Raw genomic sequence first — 23,838 nt, forward strand, 5'->3', positions numbered from 1 at the left:
AGGTCTAGTGAGGTCTTTACAACCTCCAGACATTCTTTTGATTCTTTGTAATAACTAATTGGAGAGTATATAACTCCATTGTTAACACTAGCAAGGGGGTACTCTTTCTGCCCCCTTCTGATGTCTATGTCAGAAGCTTTCTCTATCCTTTTTATACTTTAATAAAACTCTATTGCACAAAAGCTCTGAGCAATCAAGCCTCGTCTCTGGCCCCGGATTGAATTCTTCTCCTCCGGAGGCCAAGAATCCCGGCTTCTTTTCGTGGTTCAGCAACAACCTTTCAGAAGGGCCCATCCAGGGGTTGAAAATGGTTGCATCTCTTTCATACACAGCTCTTTAAGGCCCTGACAGTGGTGGTGGCGTTCGCTCTTTTCTTTGTGTTTGCTTTTTTTAGCCATAAATTTGGGTTTGGATCTAAGCTCTGTGACTTGTTGGCCTTTCTTCATAGTACAATTTAGTTCTTCATAGTACAATTTAGTACACCCATGGACAAGTGGGTGTTTCCGATCAATGGAACCAGAACAGACTCTGACTTTCCTATCACGGCGTCTCTTTGTCTCAGGAGTGGCTTCAAGTTGCTCCTTGGACTCAGGAGAACTGTTGTGCCCGGGAGGAGCTTCTGAGGGAAATGCTCTGAACTGCTCCCCTGTGCGAGGCTAGGACGTCCTGGGTGAAGACCCAAAAATGAGAAGGAGGCTCTGATTCTGAGTGGCTGAAGCAGGGATTGTCTGTGGTCGTTTCTGGTGTGATTCAGTGGAGCATTCAGGGCCAGTGTGCGCATGTGGGCTGCTCTGTGTGTCCGTCTTCAGTCAAGCTTGTGTGTCCTGTGCAGAGCTGTCTGGGGGACTTGGCAGCTCTTCTGACAGTTACTAGAATCTGTGCTTTGAAGACGTGGGTTCAGCCAGGCTTCTTTCTCAAGCAGAGCAGTCATGTGACGGGATGGGTATCTGGGCAGTTACCCGTGAAGGTCGTGTTGGTGATGACCATGTGGGTCTCTGGGAACAACCACCTCTGTGTGCAGGTGAGCGCCTCTGCCCGCCCACGTCTACACCCAGTGCCATGCCGGCAGCAGCCTGGGCCCTGGGACGGCAGCCACTCCGCTCACCAACTGCCCTCCCTGGTGCCTCGCCAGGTCTTCCCACGGCCAAGGAGCGGGGGAAACAGCTCCTTCTCTGCCTGGCAGGGGCGGAGCCCAGGGACGGAGAGCTGCCAGGGCCTTTTTCAGAGCTCCGAGTTTCGGGTAGGCTGGCTCCTGGAGGCATATCAGCTCCCAGCATCTGCCAAGTGCACCTTTCTGTCTCACAGGTTTGTAACTATGAGAGAGTGGTAATTGCAGTGGTCAGAACTACCCAAAATGCAATCCTGTGAAATGGTCAGAGACACACATCAGAAATGAGATGCTGGCACTTAGACTTAGAGAAGAAATCAGCCGTGCAGTGTTTTTAAGTCACTGTTCAAAGTCATGAGCAGTGACTTTGATGTGTCCTGAGTTAAGGGTGACCAGAGCACCTCTCGGAAGGAGGGTTTGGCTACATAGACCAAGTGTCTGCATGCCTGGCCAGGTGTGCAAGAATCCGGGCTGCCTACAGGGGCCTGTGATGCTTCCTGCAGAGGTGAGTCTAATGCCATGATGGCTTGTGGCCAGGCTCTGTGTTAGAAATGGTGCTTTAAGGACAGCCAGGCTTCCAGTCAGCCTGTATAGACCAGTGTTAACTGAATTAGCACGTATGACAGACAGTACTGTCCTGTGTACTCATGGGTGCAGTTTCATGTAGCTTATAAACATGGGCGAGTGTGAGGGGATGTGGGACAGCCTCAGTGCCCATTCCATGCTCTGACCCAGCTATAAGGGGTCTTACCTCACACAGCTTCCCCTTTCTATGGATGGAGTCACTGCTGCCGGGGCAAGCTACTGGGGCCAAGAGGGGCCCTTCTGCGAGTCAGAAAATGTTCTCAGCTGCCAGGTGCTGCCCTCACAGCGTGGGGTCTGCCCCCTCAGCCTCCTGCTCTCTGCTCAGTTGTCCCGAGCCACGGGCATCCTGCCTGCGGGCGTGTCACCTGATGCTCCCCTCTGCTGCTGCTTCCAGGCACACGGTCCCCACTGTCTGGTGGAAGAATGCCCAGGGGAAGGACCAGATGTGGTACGAGGATGCCCTGTCTTCCAGCCACCCAATCATCCTGTACCTGCATGGGAACGCGGGCACCAGGTGAGCAGGGGCCCGCTGCAGGGAGAGAGGGCGCCCTTGGGCACGGGCGACCCAAGAGCTCGGGGAAAGCCAGGGCTCCTCTGGGCTTTGGGAGAGGTGGTTGTAAACCCTTGTTCCCACAGGCCCAGAGCAGGACAGGGCTGCGTGCCAGGTGGGCCGGGCCTGTTTGTTTGGGAACCGCCGGCTGAGTGGAAGTTGGCAGCTATGTCCAGAAAGCCCTGGTCAGAAGCTCGTGCCTGGGGTGAGAATGGAGGTAGCTGTGTCTGCCTGAGCAACCAAGAGCCTCAACCAGGGGGTGTTGCTCTTCCTGGGTTAGGGACCCAAGCTCCTCAGTGGACAGGAAGCACGGCCCCTTGGTGGAGGCTTTGAGACCCTCCAAGGCCACGGTGTGCCCAGGAAGTTGCCCCTGCGCGTGTATCATCTTATCTGCCATCCTGGGGTGAGGACACTTTTTCACCGTCAGGCATGCCCTCTGGAACAGGAGGCACATTTCCTGGGGGCACACGAAGAGACCCCAGCCAAGCAGTCAGGAACGAGTTTGTCCGGGGGGCTGCCCTGCCACGCTGTCAGGCCAGGTACCTCCAGCCCTGAGCCGGCAGTGCCAGCACATCCCACTGGGCCATTGAGGAAGCGTGTCCCCATGTAGCCATCCTTACCCACAGTCATCCCGGGAGCTTTTCAAGGGCAGGTTCAGTGGACGTCTTTCAGACTTGCAGGTTTGGATCCCATTGTTTAAAGAGGGCTCCTTCCAGCCTTCACGGCGGCCTTGTTGAGAGGAGAGGAATCTGCATGAGAGCCATCAGGCTCCGTGGGGCCAGGCTGGGGCCTGTCCGTTCAAAGGCAGAGCTGGCAAGGGGACAGAGCAGGCCACAGGTGGGGTCTGGGCAGATGGGCTGCACAGAGGGTCAGCAGGATGTCCGGGACGTGGCCCCCAGGACACCCTGAGTCCAGAGAGTGGAGTGCTGAGCTGCTGACTCAGCACGCCCTTGGCAGCCCGCTTCCCCGTTGTCTGGGACAAGCTGCGGCGGGTTTCTCTTCCGCTTTACAAAGAGCAAATGACTACAAACAGCTCCTGTAGCTTCTTTCTATAAATGAGGGAAGTTGGGCGTTCTTTGTGAGCAGTGCCAGTCACGTGGTAAAGAAGACAAAGTCTGCCTGTAGATTCAGGATGGAAGGCGTCTTGTGACTCTGAAGGTTTGCTGCCCCCTGCCCCCATGTCCGCAAGGACAGCACAGTGTGTAGTTCCTGATGGCCACCCCGTCTAGGCAGGACGGCAGGAGCCGTGTCTCCCTGAGGCCTGGACCCCAAGGATGTCCCAAGACCCCGTTATGCTCTGAACCCCTCTTCCTGCTCAGGGTAGGGTACTGGAGATCTTATAAAAGAACCATGACAAAGTCTTGCAAAGATAACTGAAGGCATCTTGCATTATTTCTCTCCAGTCTTGAAACTCAGCCCTTTGATATTTATTTCTGGGTTATTTTGGCTTTCTTCCTCCATCTTTTTCTCTCCTCTCCTGAGGACACTTTCTCTCTGGACACACACACCCGAAATGGCCCAAATGCTCGTTATGAGGAAGGGAGAGAGCGGAGAAGTCTGTCAAGGGAGAGCCTGCCCACTGATGCGCTTCCCACTCATCAGGCAGCCCTGTCCCCCTCAGGGTGTCTGCAGGGAACAGCCGGACAGCATCTGGGCAGGAAGTGGGAGGCAGAGGCAGACAGGCCTCGCCCGGAGAGGGGTGGGCATGAGGCGGCCGGTGAGGGCCTGGGAGGTTCTCTGCAGCTGTTGGATCACGATGGCGGCTCTGACCCAGTGTCTGCCCACGGGCACATGTGTGTGGAAGGATGGCATGGTGGGAGGCACAGCAGCAGACTGTCCGGAGCAGGTGGGGAAGAGCCAGATGACCAGGTGGTGGGGGTGTGAACAGCCATGGAGGAGCACCCTGAAGGTTGGCGGTGGCTCTGTGGCTGAGGAGGTTGAGGCAGGAGGTGCCTGTGGCCTGTCCCCGTGGTGTACGTGCCAGCGAGCACGGGCGTCCCTTCTGTTCACCTGTGGTCCTGGACACTGGGGAGTCGAGGGGCCTTTGTGTTTCCTAGGTTCTGCCACCTTAGTCAAACCAGAGATGAGGTAATAATTAAGAAACATCCCCACGGTGCTCAGATGGTCCCTTGCCTGGCACCACACTGTGGAGGCCAGCGGGGAGCCACATAGGTGCCCAGAGGAGGAGGTGACCTGTCCGTCACCCTCCCACATGGATTTGGGGACCAGGCTCTAAGTGCCCGGATGCTGTAGTGTTCATCCCGGGCCTCCTTTCTGAGAAGATGCACTAACAGCTGTTCTTGTTTCCTTTCCCTGACGATCTAGAGGCGGCGACCACCGGGTGGAGCTTTACAAGGTAGGTGAGGTCGGCTCACGGCGTCTGATGGAGAGCAGTGCCCTTAGCTATGGCACACAGCAGAGGCCATGCAGTGGACAGATGGACGGGGCAGTGCCCACCCGCACTGTGTGGACAGAGAGCGTTGCTCGCCTACTGCCTCTGGCTGTTCTTTCCAGGAGTCATGAACAGAACGGAGTTCCCCCTAATAATCTGACTTAATCGTTGTCGGTCTTTTTCATCTTGCCTTCTACGGACATCTCCTCATGGAGTGTTTCCCATTTTGCTGCCTCTGGGGATAGTTTCCAAGATCAGGATGAATGGACTTTGTGGCTCCTATGCCAGAAATTAACAAGTTAACGTAAAGTGATTTGCAATTGTTTGTAAAGTTACTTACTCACATAGGGAATGACGGGAGAACATTGAGGGGCCCGAGAGCTACACTGTCCTCTGGGCTGTGGCTCAGGAGTTCTGCCAGCACTGGGGTTTCTCGTGTCCACCAAGCGCAGGGCACCATTGATGCAGGTTCCCAGCCAACGTGGTGGAAGCAGGTGTCTGGGTGCGGGATCCCAGGGGAGATGCAAACCCTCTCCGCCATGTGGCTGTCATCAAAGGGTGTGTGGGTCTTTGAGCTGACACGTGCTGCTGATGCAGCGTCTGGGGCCACCACGCCTGTCGCCCTCCTCTCGGGTGGATCTGTGTTTGGGAACAGGGCCGGAGGAACAAGTCAGACATGTGGGCACTGCTGTCTGTCCAGCACCCTGTGGACAGCTCTGGGCTGTTGGAGGGCTGGTTCCCTGGAGCGACTTGGATCCAGGCGGGGGTGGGGTGGGTGACTGAACAGCTATGGCTCCAGAGGGTGCAGGTCCTGTGGGGGCTGGGAGTCCCTGGCCAAGCTCTCTTCTCGGGGACGGGAGCGCACCTCAGGTTGGTGACACTGGTGTCTGTGGCAGCCTCCTCGTGGCTCTGAGCACACCCAGCCAGGGCTTGGGTGGGACAGTGAATAGTGACTTCATGCAAGCAGTCACCTAATCCTGAGAGACTTTTTTCTTCTAAGTGAGAAAAATTCAATGGAAGCTTAAATCTGAACAGTGCTGGGTTGCATTAAAGGTCACCAGGTGTGGAGTCCACACTGCAGGGTCCTTCCTCCTGGGTCTCTGGGTGGTCAGAACCCCTGGCAACCCCTGGACAGCCATCAGCCTGCAAGCACCTCAGAGGGCACAGGTGCTGCTCAGGCTGGCCTCCGCCTTCCTGAGTGTCCCACAGTGGCAGGATGGGGCAGTGAGGTGATGGCCTTCACTGAGTTCCCTCGAGCGAGGTCAGGTGGGTTAGTCAGAGCCGCGTTGTTCAGTTTTTGCTTTTCACTTCCAGGTGCTGAGTTCCCTCGGCTACCACGTGGTCACCTTTGACTACAGAGGTGAGGGTTCCTTGCTCACCCCGCCTGTTTGAGGTTGGTGTGGGGTGGCCATGTGTGACTCTGAAATGCTGGTGGCTCTGCCGTGACCTGTGGTCCTTGTGAGATTGTCAGTGTGTGGAGGTAGTGGAGGGTCCGGGTCCTTGGCTGTGAGTCCTTCGTGCATCCTCCCCTAGATAGTAGGCATGGGCGCCTGGAACCCCGGCACACACCCTCTGCCAGCCCCTTTCACATGTCAAAGGTGCTGTCTCCTCTTTGTGGGACTCAGACTTTCCCCACAGCTGGGTATTGGGCCTGTTTCGTGCTCAGCAGAGCTTGTCTTGTTGAAGTTACGGAGACAGGAAAGAGGGACTCCTCTTCTCGTCCCTCTGTGTTTCTCCTTGCCTCCCGCCGTTTGCTGCGTGAGGAAGATGCTTTGTGTCAGCGGGGAGCAGAGTGGCGGCGATGTGTGCCTCAGACAGCCCTCGCCTGGACAGGACGTAGGGCTGAGGCCTCTTGTCCAGCTCACCCTGGCTGGGGGGAGGCGGGGCTTCACACCCACAGAACCAGCAGCTGTTGGCATCGCCTGGGTGTGCACGTTGGGAGAGTCTCCTCTTGATGCTGCCATGGCTGCCACAAATGTAATGTCTCAGAACAGCACGGATGAACTATCTTGAAGCACTGGTGGTCAAGGTTCCAAGTCTTTAGTCACTGGGATGAGTCAAGGTGTGGACACGATGGAGGCTCCAGGAGAGTCAGGTTCCTAGCCTCTTGCAGCTTCTCCAGGCCACGCTGGTTCCTTGCCTGTGGCCCCTCGCGTCTGCATTACTCTGGCCCTGACTCTGTCCCTTCTGCTCATAAAGACCCGGGATTGCCTGAGGCTCATGCTGACCAGGACACTGTCCTGTCTCGGGGTCCCCTGCTTGGCAGCCTCTTTCCTTCTGCACCCTTCACTGCCCTTGCTGTGTGAGGTTCCAGAGGTACGGGTTTCCAGGTGTGGACGTGCACGTCTTTGAGTGCCATTATTCCACCAGCCTAGGGTGCAGGTTGGTTCTTTTGTGAAAGAGTGTTCTGTTAGGAGGAAGGTGCTGGGTTGAATAAACTCCGAAAGGAGGCTCATCTTTCCCTCCTGCCCCTGCAGCTGGAACCTCAGGGCAGTGAGGGGGCAGCCCTCTCCCTTATTCACCTTCCTGTGCTTCTAACAGAAATAAGATCCCATCTAACACTTCCTCTTTTCAGTTCCTGTTGAGTCTCTTCCTTTCTAAGCTGTACAAGAGACCAAAGTTCTGCCTGTGGCTCCTTGTCCCCGTCTCGTTCTCTCATTTGTCTCCCCGTCTCTGTCTCTCTTGATTTCTCCCTGTCTCTGTCCCTGCCCTCGCTGGTGCCCTGAGCCCGCCCTCTGGCCTTGTTCCTGGCCCTGGCTTCTTCCGCTAATCTGGGTCTGGGACGCCCTGGGGAGGTGGCCTGTGGTGCCCCTGCCTCTAGGTTTTGCTTGTGTTGCAGGACTTGCTCTCTATGAGCCTTGTGGTATTTTCAGATCATTTGGTGATGACTCACTGCTGAGCTGCTGGAAAGGACAGTCACATTTGACTTTTCCAGAATCTGGAGGGAAGGACCCGTGGGAGGTCAGAGTTTAGTTGGCTTTCCTCTGTAATGCAAACAGGATGCTAGGAGCCCCTTCCTTTGTGGGTCAGCATTGCCTTGAGCCTGGAATCTGCTCATCCTGAAGCCTCTTCACAGCTGGGCCACAGAGCCGGGGCTGGGCTCAAGGCTGGGGCAGGCTGGACTATCAATAGCTGAGCCTGGCCAAGCCCCAGGTGCCAGTGCCAGGGGTCTGCTGGTCCGACCACCCTGTCTGCTTCTGCTCTTTGAGACTCAGGTGAGGGTGGTGGTTGGGTTCAGAGATTGCGACAGCTGAGGAGTTGGGAGAAACAAGCTGGCCTGGCCAAGACTTGAGGCCCCAGATGGCCTGGGCCTTCTGCTGAGACGGGGGCGGAGCGGGGCTTGCCCCTTGCAGTCCCGTGATGTCCTCTTTGATGCTGCTTTCCCAGGTTGGGGTGACTCAGTAGGAACGCCATCGGAGCGGGGCATGACGTATGATGCACTCCATGTTTTTGACTGGATCAAAGTGCGAAGTGGAGACAACCCTGTGTATATTTGGGGCCATTCTCTTGGCACCGGGTGAGAGTTCCCAGCATGGCGTTTGTGGGAGCAGGTCTTCACGGGTGACTCTGCAGCCCAGGCTGCCTGAGGGGCCCCCAGCGTCCTAGAGCCTCCATTACTGCCTTGGTGGGGGCCCGGGATGGAGCCCCACAGTGCAGGGCACTTGGGCTCCCCAGGCCTCGCTGAGCGTGGCTGTGCTATGCAACGCATCCAGGAGCACGGGCCTTTTGCCTCACACGTGGTGTCATTACTTAAAAACTTGGGGAGGCAGCAGTTGGGGTTCCCTTGTTCCATCTGCTGAAAGAGGAAGCGCTCTGATGTTCCATGTGGCCGGTGTAAAGGCGCCCCAGATCTTCAGCACCTCCATTTTCCTGCTGCTTTTCCTTTGGACACATTGCCTGCAGGCTGGGCAGTGTCTGGGACTGGCCCTCCTGGGTGAGAGTGAGCCCTGGCCAGAGGGGAGCAGGCCTTCCCACCCTGGGTGTCTGCCTGGACCTGCCCAGCTTGGTCCTAGCAAGGCAGGAGGCCTAGGCCGGGCAGAGTCCAGGTGCTGCCCCCTTCAGGGGCCCCTCCCATCTGTGTCTGTAGGACCGGGTGTGAGCTGGGGCGTTGCTCTGCAGCCCACAAGGGCCCTTCCAGGTGAGGCGCAGCATGTGCCTTGGGATCGTGGAGGTCCCATCACAGAGTCCCTGTTGGAGGGGCTGGCTGCTGGGCCCCTGTGCAACCCCACCCAAAACCCCACCCGTCACCGCGATAGTCCTAGCTTCCCCAGGAACAGTCTCGTCTGCAACAATTTTTGTCATGATCTAACTGAACTTTTCCCTCTTTCCAGAGTGGCCACAAACCTGGTGCGGCGCCTCTGTGAGCGAGGTAGGCGTTTGCGTGGGGTCCTACGCCACAGGTGTGGCCCGGCTCCCATGCAGGAGGGCTCTTCAGGCACCGGCTGTGCTCCAGGCCCTGCCAGCTTCTTGTGAAGTGGGTGGTGGTGGATGAGCGGGGTGGTGAGACAAGAGCTGGGCGTTGAAATGGGGGCCTGAGCAAACCCCCGAGGGCCCAACCCTGTTCCCCAGATTCTCTGGCAACTGGCGGCGCCTTGACAGGGGCTGGGCTCCAAACAGGCAGCCTCGGCAGACATGGTTCTCAGGGTCCCCTTGAGACTACTTCCCTCACATGACCCCAGGGGAGGACCTGAGGGGCAGGGCCAGCCAGGTGGGCACCTGGGGTCCATGGTCCTGTCGAGGGGGTGGTGGCGTGAGGAGTGTCCCACTGGGGCTTTTTGCTCACCTCCCAGCTCCCTGTTGGTCTTATTTATCTAGAGACTCCTCCAGATGCCCTCATCTTGGAATCTCCATTCACTAATATCCGTGAAGAAGCCAAGAGCCATCCGTTCTCAGTGGCAAGTACAGAGCTTATTAAAGACGGACTTATGTATATAATGGAAATAATAGCTATAACTATGAAAATGACTATGAGTAATATGCATATAAGTAAATTAAAATGTCATAAAAATTATTTAAGTATTCTAATAAATACAGATGTTATGAAAGTTAATTCTCATTTAATTCTGGGCACTGGCCTGACTGCAGAGCCACTCAGGATATTTAGAGCTTCGTGCCAGGTAGAAGGGTATGGTTACAGTCAGGTTGTCTGAGGGCGGCTAGACCCATAGGAGGCCTTGCCTCATGGCACAGGTTGCCCATCTGGCATTGCTGCCCCTGGGGCCCGGTGCGGGCTGGGAGTGGAGCTGGTGGGCACCCCAGGGAACCCTTGGTGGGAACCCCGTGCTGTTGGGTCCTCACTGGCTGGCCTCAAGGCCTGAGACCCTCCGTTTACAGGCTGGGCCCAGAGGGGGCCCCTCTGTGTCCTGTTGCTTCCTCCTCCTCCTCCCACTGCTTCTGTGTGTCCAGTGGTGCCGTGTCGGCCTGCCTGACCTCATGCTGCCTGCTACAGACAGAAGAATCCTTTGTTGGGTGTTCTTTGATATTGCTCTTCTCCCGAATCACATGGTCCTCCGTTTTCTTGGGGGTTGTGGCCTGTTCTTTGTGGGAAGCCTGGTCTCTGAGTCTTGGGTGTGGGAGTCCTGTTTGTGGGCAATCCCCCGCAGCCAGTCTGGGGCCTCTTGAAAAGGGAGTCTGAGGGTGGTGGGAGGGATAGCAGGACTGCTGCCCACCGCCCGCCCCACCCCGCCCACCAGCTCTGGGCCCACCAGTCAGCCTGATTGGAAGCAGGGATGACCCTGGCCCCTATGGGGGTATATTACTGCCCATCCCTCCCCAGCTCTGGGGCCACCAGTCAGCCTGATTGGAAGCAGGCCTGACCCTGGCCCCACAGGGGTATAGTTCTGCCCATTGCCCCAGCTCTGGGGCCACCAGTCAGCCTGATTGGAAGCAGAGGTGACCCCGGCCCCTATGGGGGTATATTACTACCCATCCCCCCCCTAGCTCTGGGGCCACCTGATTGGAAGCAGGGGTGACCCCCCCATGGGGGTGTAGTGATTGATTCTCTCCTTGTTGTCTACATGTTAACCTCCAGATCTATCGATATTTCCCTGGGTTTGACTGGTTCTTCCTTGATCCCATCACAAGCAGTGGAATTCAGTTTGCAAATGATGAAAAGTGAGTACTGTGGGAGAGAATTTAGAAGAACCCGAAGAACCCTCAGAATAAGCGTCTTGAGTCATGTTAACCAAGGAGGGTGGGATTCTGGACATGTAAGGGTCTTTTCTAAGCAACACATCTCTATAAAGGTAGAGGAAGGGAAGAAGGAAGGTGGAAAGACTGTAGAGTTAACGAAATAGGGAAACACCATATCTTTTGGTCCATAGAACTGTTTTACTTGAAAATTATTTGTCAAAACCAGAACTCTTGAACAGGTGTTAAAGCAGCAATAGTAACTGTTGTTCAAAAAATGACTTTGCCTTAGCCATTTGATTTGTGTTTGGTTATGGAAAGGTGTTCTGAAGGTTAATACTAAAAATATTTCTATTAGGTGAACCAGAAGTTACATATTCTATTTAAGGACTCTTTCTTTGAACAACGTTCAAGTTCAATTAACATTATCTTTGTGATATCTTTATTTCATGGACTTTAATTTATTCTAAAAAATTTTTTTATCTGAATATTCAGTTAGCATTTAAAAATCTACATTTTTAAAAGAAGAATTACCTGAATAAACTGGATTTTCTCTAAAAATGACGACAGTGAGAAAGTCACCCTGTGGCTGCCCCCCAGCTGAGCCAGTGTGAGTGTTGGGGGGCTGGCCGTCCCTCACCCCCTGGAAGTCAGGAGCCCCTGCATGGTGGGAAGGTCTGTTCCCGAATACTTGCCAAGGTGCCAGCATGTGAGCTAGGCCTCGAGAGTTGGAGAAGTGAAGGACCAGCTTGGTGGGTGGAAGTTATGAAAAGATGTCAAATGTCAAACTGTCCTGTACACCAGCAAGCACTTCACCCTGGGAGTAGAATGTGGTGAGTGGGTGATCTGTGTGCCACTAGCAGCAGTGCAGCCTGCCAGATGGCTGGGCGCACACCCAGGCCTAGTCCTGCCAGGTGCCAGGCTTGCCCTGGGGCTGCCCACGCGAAGCCTCAGTTCAGCATGAGGTCGCCAGAAGCAGGCGTGTGCTGCGTCCACCAGCTCCCCGTGCGGCCTCAGTGAGGGGCAGCTAGGAGCGTCCAGGGCCCATCAGTCCTGCAGCCTGTCCTTCGGTTGGCGGTTTGCTGAGGGGTTTGGATTCAGTGACCATCTTGAGAATGTTCATTTATTTGAAACATTCAGGAATTAAATGTCATATACACAGAAGAGAAATTAGAGGGTGGCTCTTTTGCCAGCTGATGTCCAGTAATGTTCATTTGCAGTAAGTTTCCTGGCCCACCTATTACTCAGTTTGTAAATATCGTTTTGTAACTTTTTAAGAATAGTGTACTGGCAAAGTTTTTTTGTTTTGTTTTTAAATTTCCAGGTAATATTCAGGGACCCGATTTGGTGAATGAAGTGAGCTCTAGATTTGATTGAAACTTGTCACCTAAAACAGATACTGATGGAAACATCTAAGAAATCAGCTGCTGGCTTTGTATTAAAAGCGCCTGGCAGTTTGAGCCGCTCCACGCTGCAGTGCAGGGCTCCCTCACTGGTCCCTGCTGCTGGCAGCCTGGGAGCCCGGGAGGCCCAGCCTGTCCTGGCCATCCAGTGCCTTTCTCCCTCCGCCTCCTGCAGTGTGAAGCACATCTCCTGCTCCCTGCTTATCCTGCACGCCGAGGACGACCCGGTCGTGCCCTTCCAGCTCGGCAGAAAGGTGGGCTTCGGGCAGACTCGTGTTCAGGCCAGGCAGGTGTGGAAGAGGGTCCCGCTGCGGGCCGGGCCCCTTGTGAGGGAGAAGGCAGCGGAGGTTGGCGGTTCACAGCTCTCACGCGTTCTCTTGCCTCTGGGCTGACGTCTGAGCACATCCTCTCACTGTGGGGCCTCTGCATCTGCTTTTGCCGCATCTGCCTTTGCTCTCAGATCTGTAGGTGGGAGTAGGGTGGGAGGGAGCACCCTCTGACTGTGGCGGTGGTGAGGGGCAGGGGCAGGCTAAAGGGCAGGGGGCCCAGGCCACCTCCGAACAGGTCTGGGCCTAGGACCTGGCCATCCTGGGCTGGAAGGAGGGGGCTGCCGTGCCACAGACCCCAAGCCAGCTTGTAGATGGACCTTGACCTAGGCATACGGCCCACCCAGCCCTGGGACAGAGCCAACAGGCTGCCCTGGGCACTCAGGCCACGTGGCATCCCAGGGTAGGTGGCCTGAGGGTGCTGAGGGCCCCTGAGGAAGGCTGGTCTCGAGACAGGGTGAAGACAGAGAGGGTCTCGAGGGGTGGCCCAAGGGTCCTGTGGCTGAGGCAGGTCACCCCAGGCCCCGGGCGCCAACCCTCCTCTTCCTCCCCCAGCTCTACAACATCGCCGCACCGTCACGCAGCTTCCGGGACTTTAAGGTTCAGTTCATCCCCTTCCACTCGGACCTTGGCTATAGGCACAAGTACATCTACAAGAGCCCCGAGCTCCCGCGGATCCTGAGGTGAGGCACTACCATCACCCACCATGCAGGATGGCATGCGGGAGCTGGGCGAGCCCCTGCGGCCGCAGCTGGGATAGCCGTGTCAGGCTGGTCAGGGGGGTCCGGTGTCAGCACATGTGGCCTGCCGGGCTGTGGCCCCGTGTGTGGTCGAGCAGTGAGGACGCCACGGCTACTGTCCTCAGGCCCCCGTCCCCTCCCACAGGCCCGTCAGGTCTCTGCCCCTGCACGGGGTGTATATGGTAGGGGTGATGCAGGTCTGGGCCAGCTCCCCCAAAGCCTGTTGGTCCCCAGCTGCCTCAGGGAGGGAGGCCATGCCCCTGGCTGCACTGCGCTGGCCAGACTCCTGGGCCGGCACATGGGCTGCAGCCCGGCCACCTGTTACAAGCCTGGGAACGAGGGTGCCCGGGTGGCAGAGGGAAGGGTTTGGATGGACCAGACACTCCCTGCCTCCCACTCGGAGGTGCAGGCCGCCGCCACGTCCCAACTGCAGGGCCTCTGCTGAGCCCCGGCTGCTGGAATCAGCCCTCGGAGAAATGTGTGCTGGGGAACTCCACTTGGTATGTGAGGCCCTCAAAGTCCCAGAGGCAGAGCTCTGTGTTTTTGACGTTTCTTGGCGCATGGAATGTGTGTTGCTGAGGGGATGGTAGGAGCATGGCATTGCTCTGGGACCGTGGTTTTCCTTGTAAAAGGCACACATCACAAAACATGTGATCTGAGAACCCTCCAGCGCCAGGGTGCAGTGGCCTGCCCTCACTCCGTGTCGGGACTTGGCACTGCCCTTGGCGCCCTGCCCATTTGCCTCGCAGGGTGTTCGAGGCAGAGTGTGGTCCTCGGGGCTCCATTACAGCCTCCCGGGTGGGCTGCGGGACGACCGTGGGAGGTGGGGTCTCCGATCTGGCCTGGAGGGGTTTGGCTGACAGGTGTCCTCCTCTGCTCCAGGGAATTCCTGGGGAAGTCGGAACCGGGACGCCAGCACTGAGTTGCTCGCCACCCGGGAGCATGAAGGCCTCTGCCCTCGTCCCCCTTTCCTCCTGCCAGCCCGGCCCCCCGGAGATGCGCCTGGAGAGGGAACACAGATTCCAGGGGAGGCCCTGGCAGACCTGAGGCACCGCCCTGGGTGGCGGGGAGCAGGGGGTCTCTGTGGACCACGCGGAGGCGGCATGTGGCCCTCTCCACCTCGTGCTGCCCCTCAACCCGAGGGCTTGTTGGGAAGACAGTGACAGAACTTTCTGGCCATCAGCTAGTCAATCCCATACCTCCTGAGCCAGGCACGGGGAGCCTGGGACAGGAGGTGAGGGGTCTTGGGACCACGCTGAGCTTTCTGGCACCACCCTTGAGAATGTGGGCGAACATGGGTTCTTTCTGTTTCCCCCAGATGGACGCTCATGGCTCCACCAGCCCCTCCTGCCCTGCCCGCCCTGCTTGCCTTCCTCGGTGTCCCTGCCTCCCTGGGCTGCCCCGCTGCTCCCCACCGGGGAGGGGCCGGCGATCTGCCTTCCTCTGATGTCCACCCACTTGTCTGCCTAACCAGACCTTAGACTGAGCATTTATTTAAGAATAAAATCGTGGTGGTGGTCTGTCTGTTTTCTCAGCGCTGCCTGTAGTGGTGTCCAGGCTGTGCCTACAGCCCCAGGCCACTCTCAGAACCCAACCGTATGTGAGGAGGAGGTGGCTCTGTAAGGCCAAGGATTGTGGGCATTCTTCCTGCTCCTGCAGACACCGAGGTCCCGCGGGGAGGGGTGTTGTGTCGGAGGAGGCGTGTTCATGGGGAGGTTGTCTTCTCTGGTGGGGCAGATGGCATTTTCCTAAAACCAGGTCTTTGTGGGTAAGCCTTTCAACCTTACGGTTAACAAGCTCATTGAATGTTGCTGTGTCGATAGATGGGCAGTGGGGTTTCACTCAGAGACCTGGGACGAGCCCTGGTCACTCGTGGAAGGACTCAGGCTGCTGGAGTCCAGGGACTCCCATTCTGTCCTGGGAGTGTCAGCTCGTTCACTCACTGGTCGTGGCATTCGGCCAAGCCCACCTCTCACGCACAACGCCAGTGCCCACTCACCGCCCCCCTCTCACCCCCAGAGAGAGATGGTGTGTGGCTTTCTAAGGGGGCTGCACACCGTACAGTACAGGGCTGGTCTCAGGCGGAGGACTTTGGTTTACCCAACTCTCTCCTTGGGCTTCCCTGGTAGCTCAGTTGGTAAACAATCTGCCTGAAATGCAGGAGACCCTGGTTCAATTCCTGAGTTGGGAAGATCCACTGGAGAAGGGATAGGCTACCCACTCCAGTATTCTTGGGCTTCCCTTGTGGCTCAGCTGGTAGAGAATCTGCCTGCAATGCAGGAGACCTGGGTTCGATCCTGGTTGGGAAGATCCCCTGGAGAAGGGAAAGGCTACCCACTCCAGTATTCTGGCCTGGAGAATTCCATGGACTGTATAGTCCATGGGGTTGCAAAGAGTCAGACACGACTGAGTAACTTTCACCTTCTCCTAAAGGCAGGACTTCCTCCTCTAGACCCTTAGGCTCTGACACTTTGGAGTCAGTGCAGAAATTCCCCAGGGTGGGGAGGAGCTTATTTGCCTTCTCTTACTCACTGCCCTTGGTCTGTGAGCAGCTGTGAACTGGCTGGAGGCCCAGGAACAGGAGATTACACCCTCTTCGAAACACCTTAGAGCTGCCCATTGCAATTCTCAGCCACCTGGGCCTCAGCTTCACATCCCCTTGGCTTTCTGGGATGCCCATCCTGACCTGACAACTGCCTTCATGTAACTAAAGCACAAAGCCCGTGTGGCCAGCCCCCTGGGGCTTCTTGGGCTTTGTCACTGGAGCTCCTGGCAGCCCCGCAGCCCAGAGCCACGTCCCCTGCTCGTCCTGACCAGTGAGGCCGTCTGAGACCATCTACACTTCACCTGCTCTGCCTGGGCTCAAGTCTTCAGACCTGTTTTTCTTTATCTTTTGTCTGTGTAAGTTGCCTCAGATTTTATGGTGGGGGGTAGGTGGGGAGGATAAAGTAGGATATAAAGTAAAAATACAAGCTGTTAGTATTTTTTACAGGTGTCTGACAGCCTGAAGATAAAGCATAACAAGGTTGCTGAGCAAGTAGCTCCCGTCCTTGACACCTTTCAGGTAATTAGGTCTACATGTCTCTGCTTGGGGGTGTCTCCGCTTATTACCTCAGTCCAAGAAGCTCAGCTGAAACTGTGGAGTGGGACAGACCTTTTGTTGAGTCACAGAGTCAGTCTGGTGAGGAACAGCTCGAGATGCCCACCGTTGATCTGTGGTCACAGCCTATGGAAGCGAGTGTCCTGGGAGGTGCCCCAGACCTGAGACCAGGTGCCCCTCCCCCAACACTTGGGTTCTCTGGGTAACACTGAGCCCTGAGTTCACATCTCGCTGGGTTTTTTATTTAACTTGCAGCCATACAGTTTGGGGAGGGAAATGATTTGGTGCCCAGGAGTTCCACTTCCCAGGACCAGGAGTGGGTGGCAAAAGACAGGTGCACAAGAAGAGTACAATTCACACCCAAACGCCAACACCCAGCTGGTGTTTTCCCAGTGCTGGGTTTGATGACTCAGGCTCCCAGGGCTCTGAGTCCCACAGCAGCTGGGTGAGAGAACGTCCTGTCCCCAGTCCCGGAGTGGTGGGCCATAGTGTATCCCGGCTGGGACATGCAGCGCCCTGGGTGCAGAGACACGCAGAGGCCAGAGCATCCGAGCACAAGCAGATTTAATCGCTTTCTTACACGAGGCAGTGACAGCGAAGGGCACGGTGACGGTCACGCTTGGCCTAAAGGGCGGGCAGCAATGGGTGCTTGGGGCGCGACCGCAGACCCCCCAGCTCTGGTGGGGTGAGAGCAGAGCCCCGAGCCACCCAGGTCCGGCATGTGAGGCTGTAGAGCCTCCGGAAGCTTCCACCCCGAGCTCCCACCTGCTCCCTGGCTTCGTCCTTCCCACCACTCAGCCGCCATCCCTGGTGCCAGCCTGCCGTCTGGGTAGAATGGAGGGTGGGCTCCCCTCTGGGCCCACCAGTCCTTTTCCAGACCAGGTTTTCCTGCTGCCTCTTGCCTGACAGGCACAGGGAGGGTGCAGGCCTCGCAGAGGGCTGGGCATGCAGCCTCACCCAGCTAGGTGGGGACCCCAAGTGAAACCCCAGCATTGCCTCCCCTGGCATAAACCTCAGAAGTACTACTTTCCGTTGCTAAAACAAGGAAAGACCTCAGCTAGTTTCATTTCCTTGTGAAAAATCTTCAAAAAAGCAAAATCAAACCAATTCTGCACCAGCCAGCCTGTCCTAACCGAAGCCCTTGGTGCTGGACACAGGCGTCCTCCCCAGTATCACCCTCGGTTCCCCTGGGGCCCTGCTATCTTCTCAATCTGGAAACCCCAGGTCGGGTGCCCACATGGCAGTTATGAGGACTCGGCTCGGCACACTGGACCCTGCCAGCATGGCCAGGAGGCAGAGCTGGGCTGGGAGAGACTGGATGGCCAGCCTGCATGCTGCAGAAACACACTTGCCCAAGCTTTGTCACGGCTACCTGATTGGACCCCAGAATGCAGAGGGTCAAAACTGAATACGAGCTCACACAGGTTTGTACAAGGCCGTGGGGAAGCTGAGTGGGCATCTTGGGGGGTGGGGGGGGGGCGGCGAGCCCTGTCAGTGCTTGGGACCTGCTCTCCGGCAGGCAATGAGGGGGCATCTCCACACCCCAGCCCCTCAAAGCCACCACCATGATTCCCCCAGCCCTCCTGGAAGCGGCACTGAAAGAAGCAGGGAACTAGGAAAATGCTTGGAAACAACGGGCAGAGTCAGCAAGGGGATGAAAGCTGGTCCCGAGACCGGGGCCTAGTCCCTGGGGAGGCTGGGCGGTGGGGTCTGCAGGGCAGGGGGCTCCGCACCCCAGATGTCGTGGGCGTACTCCGTGATGGTCCGGTCACTGGAGAACTTGCCCGAGCAGGCGATGTTCCTGATGACCTTCTTGGTCCACTCCTTGGGGTTCTGCAGAGGGAGGCAGACGCTTAGTGACCTTGGTCTGTTCCCAGATGTGCTTAGCCCTGGGCAGCCTGACAGAAGGCAGGCCCTCAAAGCTCAGAGCTCACTGGGAAGGGGGCCAACCTACCAGGAAGCTCCCAGGTGAGCAGACAGGGTCTGGAGCCCGAGGGCTCCTGCCAGGGCAGAGTGCACACGATGCACAGACACCCTGCCAGGAGGGGATTCACCCCCAGACTGCATCCAGCGCCAGGAGGGCGCTCCTGGAAGGGAAGCCAGGGTACCTCCTTAAGCCCGGGGTCACCTGGCCTCCCAGGCCCCCTCCTGTCCTGTCTCAGGAGGAGACTTCAGGAGCTGTTTCCTGAGTTGAGGGGGAAGATACAAGCCCCTCGGGCCGTGTCCAAGAACCTGCTTTAACAGATCTGGGCAGTGACTACCCAGCCACACCCCCATCGCCAGTGTCCCCTCCTGCGGCCATCCCTGGCCAGGTGCACGGACTATGACACCCCATCACCTCCCCGAGCTCAGGAGCTGAGTCTTCCCGAGAGGCCCCCCTGGCTGTGCCCGCTTTCTGCAGGTCACACAGAGGCGGGACCCGGGGCCAGAAGTGGAGAGCCAGCTCCAGCATGCCCGCTCTAGAGCTGCAGGCCCTCACTCTGCTCACTGGCAACGTGTCCACTGCCCTAGAAACCATTCACCTCCCTTTAAGCACAAAGGTCTTCACTGCCCACAAGCCCCGTCTCCTGCCTTGGGCCTCATGCCCTGCATCATCCCTGCCTTCCTCACTGCACGTAGGCGATCAGACCGTGGGCCAGGGCGTGGCAGCACCTCTGGGAGGCATCACCTCTGCCCCATCCACCGGCTCCGTGGCAGCGCCCAGGCTGCAGGGGCATGCGTGCTGGTGTGGACAGCAGCCTGGGCCCAAGGGTCCTAGGTAGCCCAGGCAGATACCCAGCTGAGGCGGTCCCTGAGCAAGAGAGGAAGAAGCCCAACCTGCTCTGGGCCACTAGGTCAGCTGCAAGCTCCCGGGAGTGGCCCGAGACAGCAGGACATGGTCCCACCCTGCAACTTCCCTGCCAGGGCCCAAGAACCTCACCCGGTACAGCTGGTCCACCCGGGCCTGGCACGCCACGTACGCTTCATAATCCGCAAACACCTTGAACCTGAAATGGGAGACAGGAAGCTGGGCTGGGCGGGTGGTGAAGGGGAGGTCAGGAAAAGGGCCCCCAGGTTTGGCTGGCTGCGTCTTTGTGCTCCACGGGAAGGGGTGGCCACAGTGGCTGCGCTCTGAGCAACACTGCTGTCCTGCAGACACTACTCTAGAAAAACCTTATTATAGCCCCATGCTGTTGAAAGAAACTGTGCCCGTGGATTCCAGGAACACAGATTAAGGTCCCCCTCCACCTCCAGGGGGGCCCAGGGGACGCAGGCTCCACCACCACCTGTTCTCAGGTCTCACGAGTTGACAACTGGTGATGCAGGATTTATGACACATAAACGTGTTTTGTTTACAACTGAATCGGGATCACAATTCATAGAACCCTGTAAAGTCCCTCCTGGATCCCAGAATCAGCAGGGCTGAGCGCCCAGCCCCAGGCATGCGCGGAGTTATGATCGGGTCTGACAGAAGCCAGCAGACGACATTCATTGGAATATGACAAGACTAACCCACGGGAACTGAAACTGGAATGAATAAAGGTCGATTCTCGGCCTTCAGCAGACCCGCATTTTACCAGGGTGGAGCAGAGGCCTATGGTCAAGGTAGATGGAACTGTCGACCTGTGACAAGTGAGCAAGGCTGTGCCCAGAGAAGCATCACCCCGTGTCAGTGCTTGTCATAAAACACCAACCACGTGGAGACTTAGAGCCTCACAAGTTCATTCTACCTGAACCACTCCTGGACTCCCAGCAGTAGTTAACACCCAGGCTCCCTGTACCCCAGGCACATCACCTCCATCCACCCACAGAGGTGACATCACCTCCTGCTTGTCGTGCAATCCCATCACCAGGCTCCGAGGCTTGCCAAGCATGGTCAGAGGTCCCACAAGCCTGAGTGCCTGGATGTGGCCGAGCCTCTGGCCATGGGCTGAGGTGGAGGTGAGCCTCACCGAAGCCCAGGCTTTGCCCCAAATGATGTGTGGTCTTGGGCACCCTCTGTCTGACCCAGTGGTGGGGAGGGACGTAGGTCCTATCCCACCTGTCATGGTTCAGCAGCATGTTGACAACGTCCTTAAAGCAGTCGGGCTCTCGGGGGGAGAAGAAGCCGCCGTTGATCTGGTCCACAGCCTGCCGCAGCTCGGGCAAGCGGTCGTAGTACTCGTGGGCATTGTACCTGCAGGAGACCACGGACTCGTGAGCAGGTGGGGCCGGGGCCAGCCAGGTTGGGCTGGCCGCCGAGGGCACATCACCCCCAACTCCTCCACATGGTACAGACAGGTGGTGGCTGAAATGGTGCTCCAGGAGGGGCTGCTCAAAGGTTCCCGCAGAGCCCCCACCCCCAGTCTGTGCCAGGACTTTGCAGAAGAAAATAACACGTTAAGTCGGACTTGAGAGCCATCAGGGAATCTTGGGAGAGGGAGGCATGCGGCAGACACGGGACAGGGCCCAAAGTGGGCAGTGCTTGCAGGCTGACAAGGTTCCCACCATTTGGGTTCAGCCCCTGGTGCCTGTGGCCTCCCTGGGTCTCCTGAGGGATTTCAGGCAACTAGGCCAAGCTGGGACCCCCTCAAGGTATCCATGGGTGTGGGACACTTAGAGGAGATGGAGGCCTCGAGAGGGACCCACCCTTTCCGGTCTAGGGCCTCCACATCCTCCACCCGCAGACCAAAGATGAAGAGGTTCTCGGCCCCGGCCTCCTCGGCCATCTCCACGTTGGCCCCATCCATGGTGCCGATGGTGAGGGCCCCGTTGAGCATGAACTTCATGTTGCCCGTGCCCGAGGCCTCGGTGCCCGCGGTGGAGATCTGCTGCGACAGGTCGGCGGCGGGAATGACTGCGGGGAGCGGGGCACGGGCAAGACCCGTCAGTCAGGAGGCACACGAGCAACAGCAACGGCAAGGGGACACCGTGCGCTGCGCCCCCACCCACACAGCTCTCCTTCCCGACCCGCAGCCCGAGGCAGCGGGTCCACATGGAGATGCCGAGAAGCCCTGCAGTGGCAGAGGCCCTCTGTTCTAGAACCTGCAAACCAGGGCCGTACCAAAACCAGGTGGGGTATTCTTTCCCTTGTATCCTGACATCACTGCTGTCTTAGTCCATCAACCCGTAGGCTCCTTAAATGACTTCGAAAGGAATTGACTCTCACAGAAGCAGAGGACCGGGGACAGTCTTCCCGTGGCCTCATACCCAGGAGCCCCTCTGTACAGACTGGGCATGGCAGCTGAGTCACAACCCCCCGGCAGCTGGGTGGCTTCTCTCACACTCGGGTTCCTGTGAGTGTCTTGCCATGGCGGCAGGAGCGTGGCTTCCATCCTGCCTGCCTCAGCGTCCCTACTCCTGCATCCTCAGCTGGTCCTCAGGGCTGATGGATGCTGCTTCCCCGACCCAACCAACGGGCACTCAGAGTCAACCAAGTCCAGAGTCCAGCCTTGTCTTCATGGTGAGGCCCAGATGCCAGGATGGAGACACAGGCACCCCTGGCCCCTCGGGCAGAAGGACATGAGCAGACGGGATGGTGGACACATGACCACAGCAAGTCCAAGAGCTGGGGAGCATGGGGCCTGTCCCCAAGGTCAGTTCTAGGAAGTGCAAGAGCTAGCCTGGGAGTTCCAGGCGGCAAAGGGCATGAGACGTGTGAGAAGCTCAGTGAAGCACGAACCACAACCCAACCCCGCAGCCACAGATGGTGCAGGGCAGTGGCGGGATCCCAGGGATGATGCTGATGACCTAGCCGCACTGTAGGGGGAGGGAGTGTGAGAGCCTGCCCTCCACTGGACGCCTGGAGGGCAGCGTACAGTCCCTGGACCAGAGGGGCTGCGACTCGGGCCACAATTCCAGGCTCAGGTTTCCTAGCACTTCCTGCCAGGTCTCCAGAAGCGGCTGCCTTAGAAAGGCCAGTCCAGCTCAGGAGAGCCCTGCTCTGAGGCACGTGTGGCCACAGGCCCTTCTCTGGGTAGCAACACATACCCAGGACTCCTACGGTGGAGGGGCCCCAGCTAGACACCCCCAGAGCAGATGCAGGCCAGAATGAACAGGTGGGGACAAGCAGAAGCATCCTTGGGGCAGGGGGAGAGCGGAGGGGCACGGGCCACCAAGAGCGAGCCCAGGGGCAGGAAGACCAAGCTGAGGGGCAGAGGCATGAGGAGGGGAGGGCAGGAAGTACAGAGACCAGGGCCTTGGCTACCAGTCAGGGGCGCCTCTGGCTGGGGAATGTGGTGTCAGAGCCATTAATCTGCCTGGAGGCAAGACAGACCCTGACCAGCAAGGACTGCCCGTGGCATCCGGCAGGGCAGGCTCACCTTTCTCAGCCAAGGACACCCGGTAGTTTTCCAGGAAGATCACTTTGAGCCTGTCGCCCACAATCGGGTCATGGTTGATGATGTCGCCAATGGACGTGACCAGCTTGATGATCTTCTTAGCCATGTGGTAGCCGGGCGCTGCCTGCAACGGGGAAAGGGGCACACAGCACACACCCTGTGCTCGGGGCAGGGTCACTGCGGCCTGGTTTCGATGCGCCCAGCTGAGTGGCTCGGCTGCTGGGAGGGGGCCCCATGGGGGCTGAGGTCATGGCATCTGTGTGTCCTTCAACCTGACAGATGGGCCCACAAGGCGCGGCACCCCAGCCGCTCCCTTGGTGCCGATCAAGCACCTCTCATGACAGCCCCTTACCCACACGCACAGATCTGTCAGCCTCAAACTGGGGTTCCTGATTCTGGTTTGTTTTTCAGAAATGGAGAGAGGGAACAAGGATCCCTGAGGACTGACTACCAACCTCCAGGAAACACGGGGAACCCACGAAGGTTCTGGGAGATACCAGAGGGACATGGTCTGGGGGAGACACACAACCTGATTTCTGTAAAAAACTGCAGGGGAACAAAGGGGATGTGGAGGAAAACCTGTGGACAAGACGCAGCTGCCTGGCGCCATGTGAGAATCTCACCGGGTCCTGATTCAAACAAACGAGATTTCTAGTAAGACAGCCAGGCAAGTGGCCCTGGCTGGATGTTTAATGATGTGGAGGAATCTCGTCAAGTGTTGTGGATGTGATGGTGGCGTTGTGTGGTTTTGCAGGAAAACATCACTGGGAAGACAACTAATGAAGCTCTTAGGGGTGAAATGTTACTGTTTGTAATCTACTTTGAGAAACTTCAGCAGAAGTCAGGCAACAGGTTTGTGGACATTCTTTGATTCTTTTTTCCTCTGGATTTTCGTTTCTAAAACACATTTTAAAACTTTTTGACAGTCCCCATCTCTGAGAAATGCATATGGAAATACTGACAAATGAAACAGATGCTGTGCAGAATCTGTTTCAGGAACAGTAGGAGTCGGGGTGGGGGCGTGGCTGAGACAGAACACGGCGGGTGTGAGCTGCTGCTTGAGCTGGGGGAGCCCACAGGGTGCCTCCACCTGTGCAGCTGCTCAAGTCGGAAGAGAGAATAAGCCTGTGCCCGCTTGTGGCCCCCATGAAGCAGCCGTGCCCAGGCTCCTGGGAAAGGTGGCAGAGGGTGGGGACACGGGGCCTA

General features: G+C 57.5%; 2 protein-coding genes and 1 long non-coding RNA gene across 8 annotated transcripts in view; 2 read left to right on the forward strand and 1 right to left on the reverse strand.

The window, feature by feature from the left end:
* Positions 1–14,753, forward strand: part of ABHD12 (abhydrolase domain containing 12, lysophospholipase) — a 52,354-nt gene extending 37,601 nt beyond the window's left edge. The window contains exons 4-14 of one of the 5 annotated variants that reach the window (XR_015139419.1): positions 2,088–2,207; positions 4,569–4,599; positions 5,950–6,697; positions 7,509–7,596; positions 8,023–8,152; positions 8,967–9,004; positions 9,451–9,530; positions 10,667–10,749; positions 12,343–12,421; positions 13,049–13,176; positions 14,116–14,753. Coding sequence is in view for 3 of the 5 variants with exons in the window: in XM_086333629.1 (XP_086189755.1) it covers positions 2,088–2,207; positions 4,569–4,599; positions 5,950–5,995; positions 8,023–8,152; positions 8,967–9,004; positions 9,451–9,530; positions 10,667–10,749; positions 12,343–12,421; positions 13,049–13,176; positions 13,643–13,823 (916 nt within the window). In the remaining 2 variants the exon portion in view is untranslated. Of the gene's footprint in view, positions 1–2,087; positions 2,208–4,568; positions 4,600–5,949; positions 7,597–8,022; positions 8,153–8,966; positions 9,005–9,450; positions 9,531–10,666; positions 10,750–12,342; positions 12,422–13,048; positions 13,177–13,642; positions 13,889–14,115 lie in introns of those variants that run through there. The other 4 variants (XR_015139418.1, XM_086333630.1, XM_086333631.1 and 1 more) reach the window with 4 other exon arrangements.
* A 1,244-nt stretch (positions 14,754–15,997) lies between these two features.
* LOC147360826 (uncharacterized) lies at positions 15,998–23,173 on the forward strand. Its single transcript, XR_015139435.1, has 3 exons — positions 15,998–16,134; positions 16,214–16,297; positions 23,044–23,173. It is a non-coding gene; the product is annotated as an uncharacterized LOC147360826 (long non-coding RNA).
* PYGB (glycogen phosphorylase B) overlaps positions 16,881–23,838 on the reverse strand; it is a 35,593-nt gene continuing 28,635 nt past the window's right edge. The window contains exons 16-21 of one of the 2 annotated variants that reach the window (XM_086333627.1): positions 22,615–22,756; positions 20,942–21,149; positions 20,355–20,489; positions 19,254–19,320; positions 18,288–18,420; positions 16,881–18,166 (exon numbers count right to left, since the gene is read on the reverse strand). In XM_086333627.1, coding sequence (XP_086189753.1) covers positions 18,102–18,166; positions 18,288–18,420; positions 19,254–19,320; positions 20,355–20,489; positions 20,942–21,149; positions 22,615–22,756 — 750 coding nt within the window. In that variant the 3' untranslated portion in view covers positions 16,881–18,101. The remainder of the gene's footprint in view (positions 18,167–18,287; positions 18,421–19,253; positions 19,321–20,354; positions 20,490–20,941; positions 21,150–22,614; positions 22,757–23,838) is intronic. The other variant, XM_086333628.1, reaches the window with a different exon arrangement.

This window comes from Bos grunniens, chromosome 13, assembly GCF_055505025.1.
Source record: "Bos grunniens cultivar Pamir isolate PY7600 chromosome 13, Bosgru_T2T1.0, whole genome shotgun sequence".
In the NCBI taxonomy this organism is placed as follows: domain Eukaryota; kingdom Metazoa; phylum Chordata; class Mammalia; order Artiodactyla; family Bovidae; genus Bos; species Bos grunniens.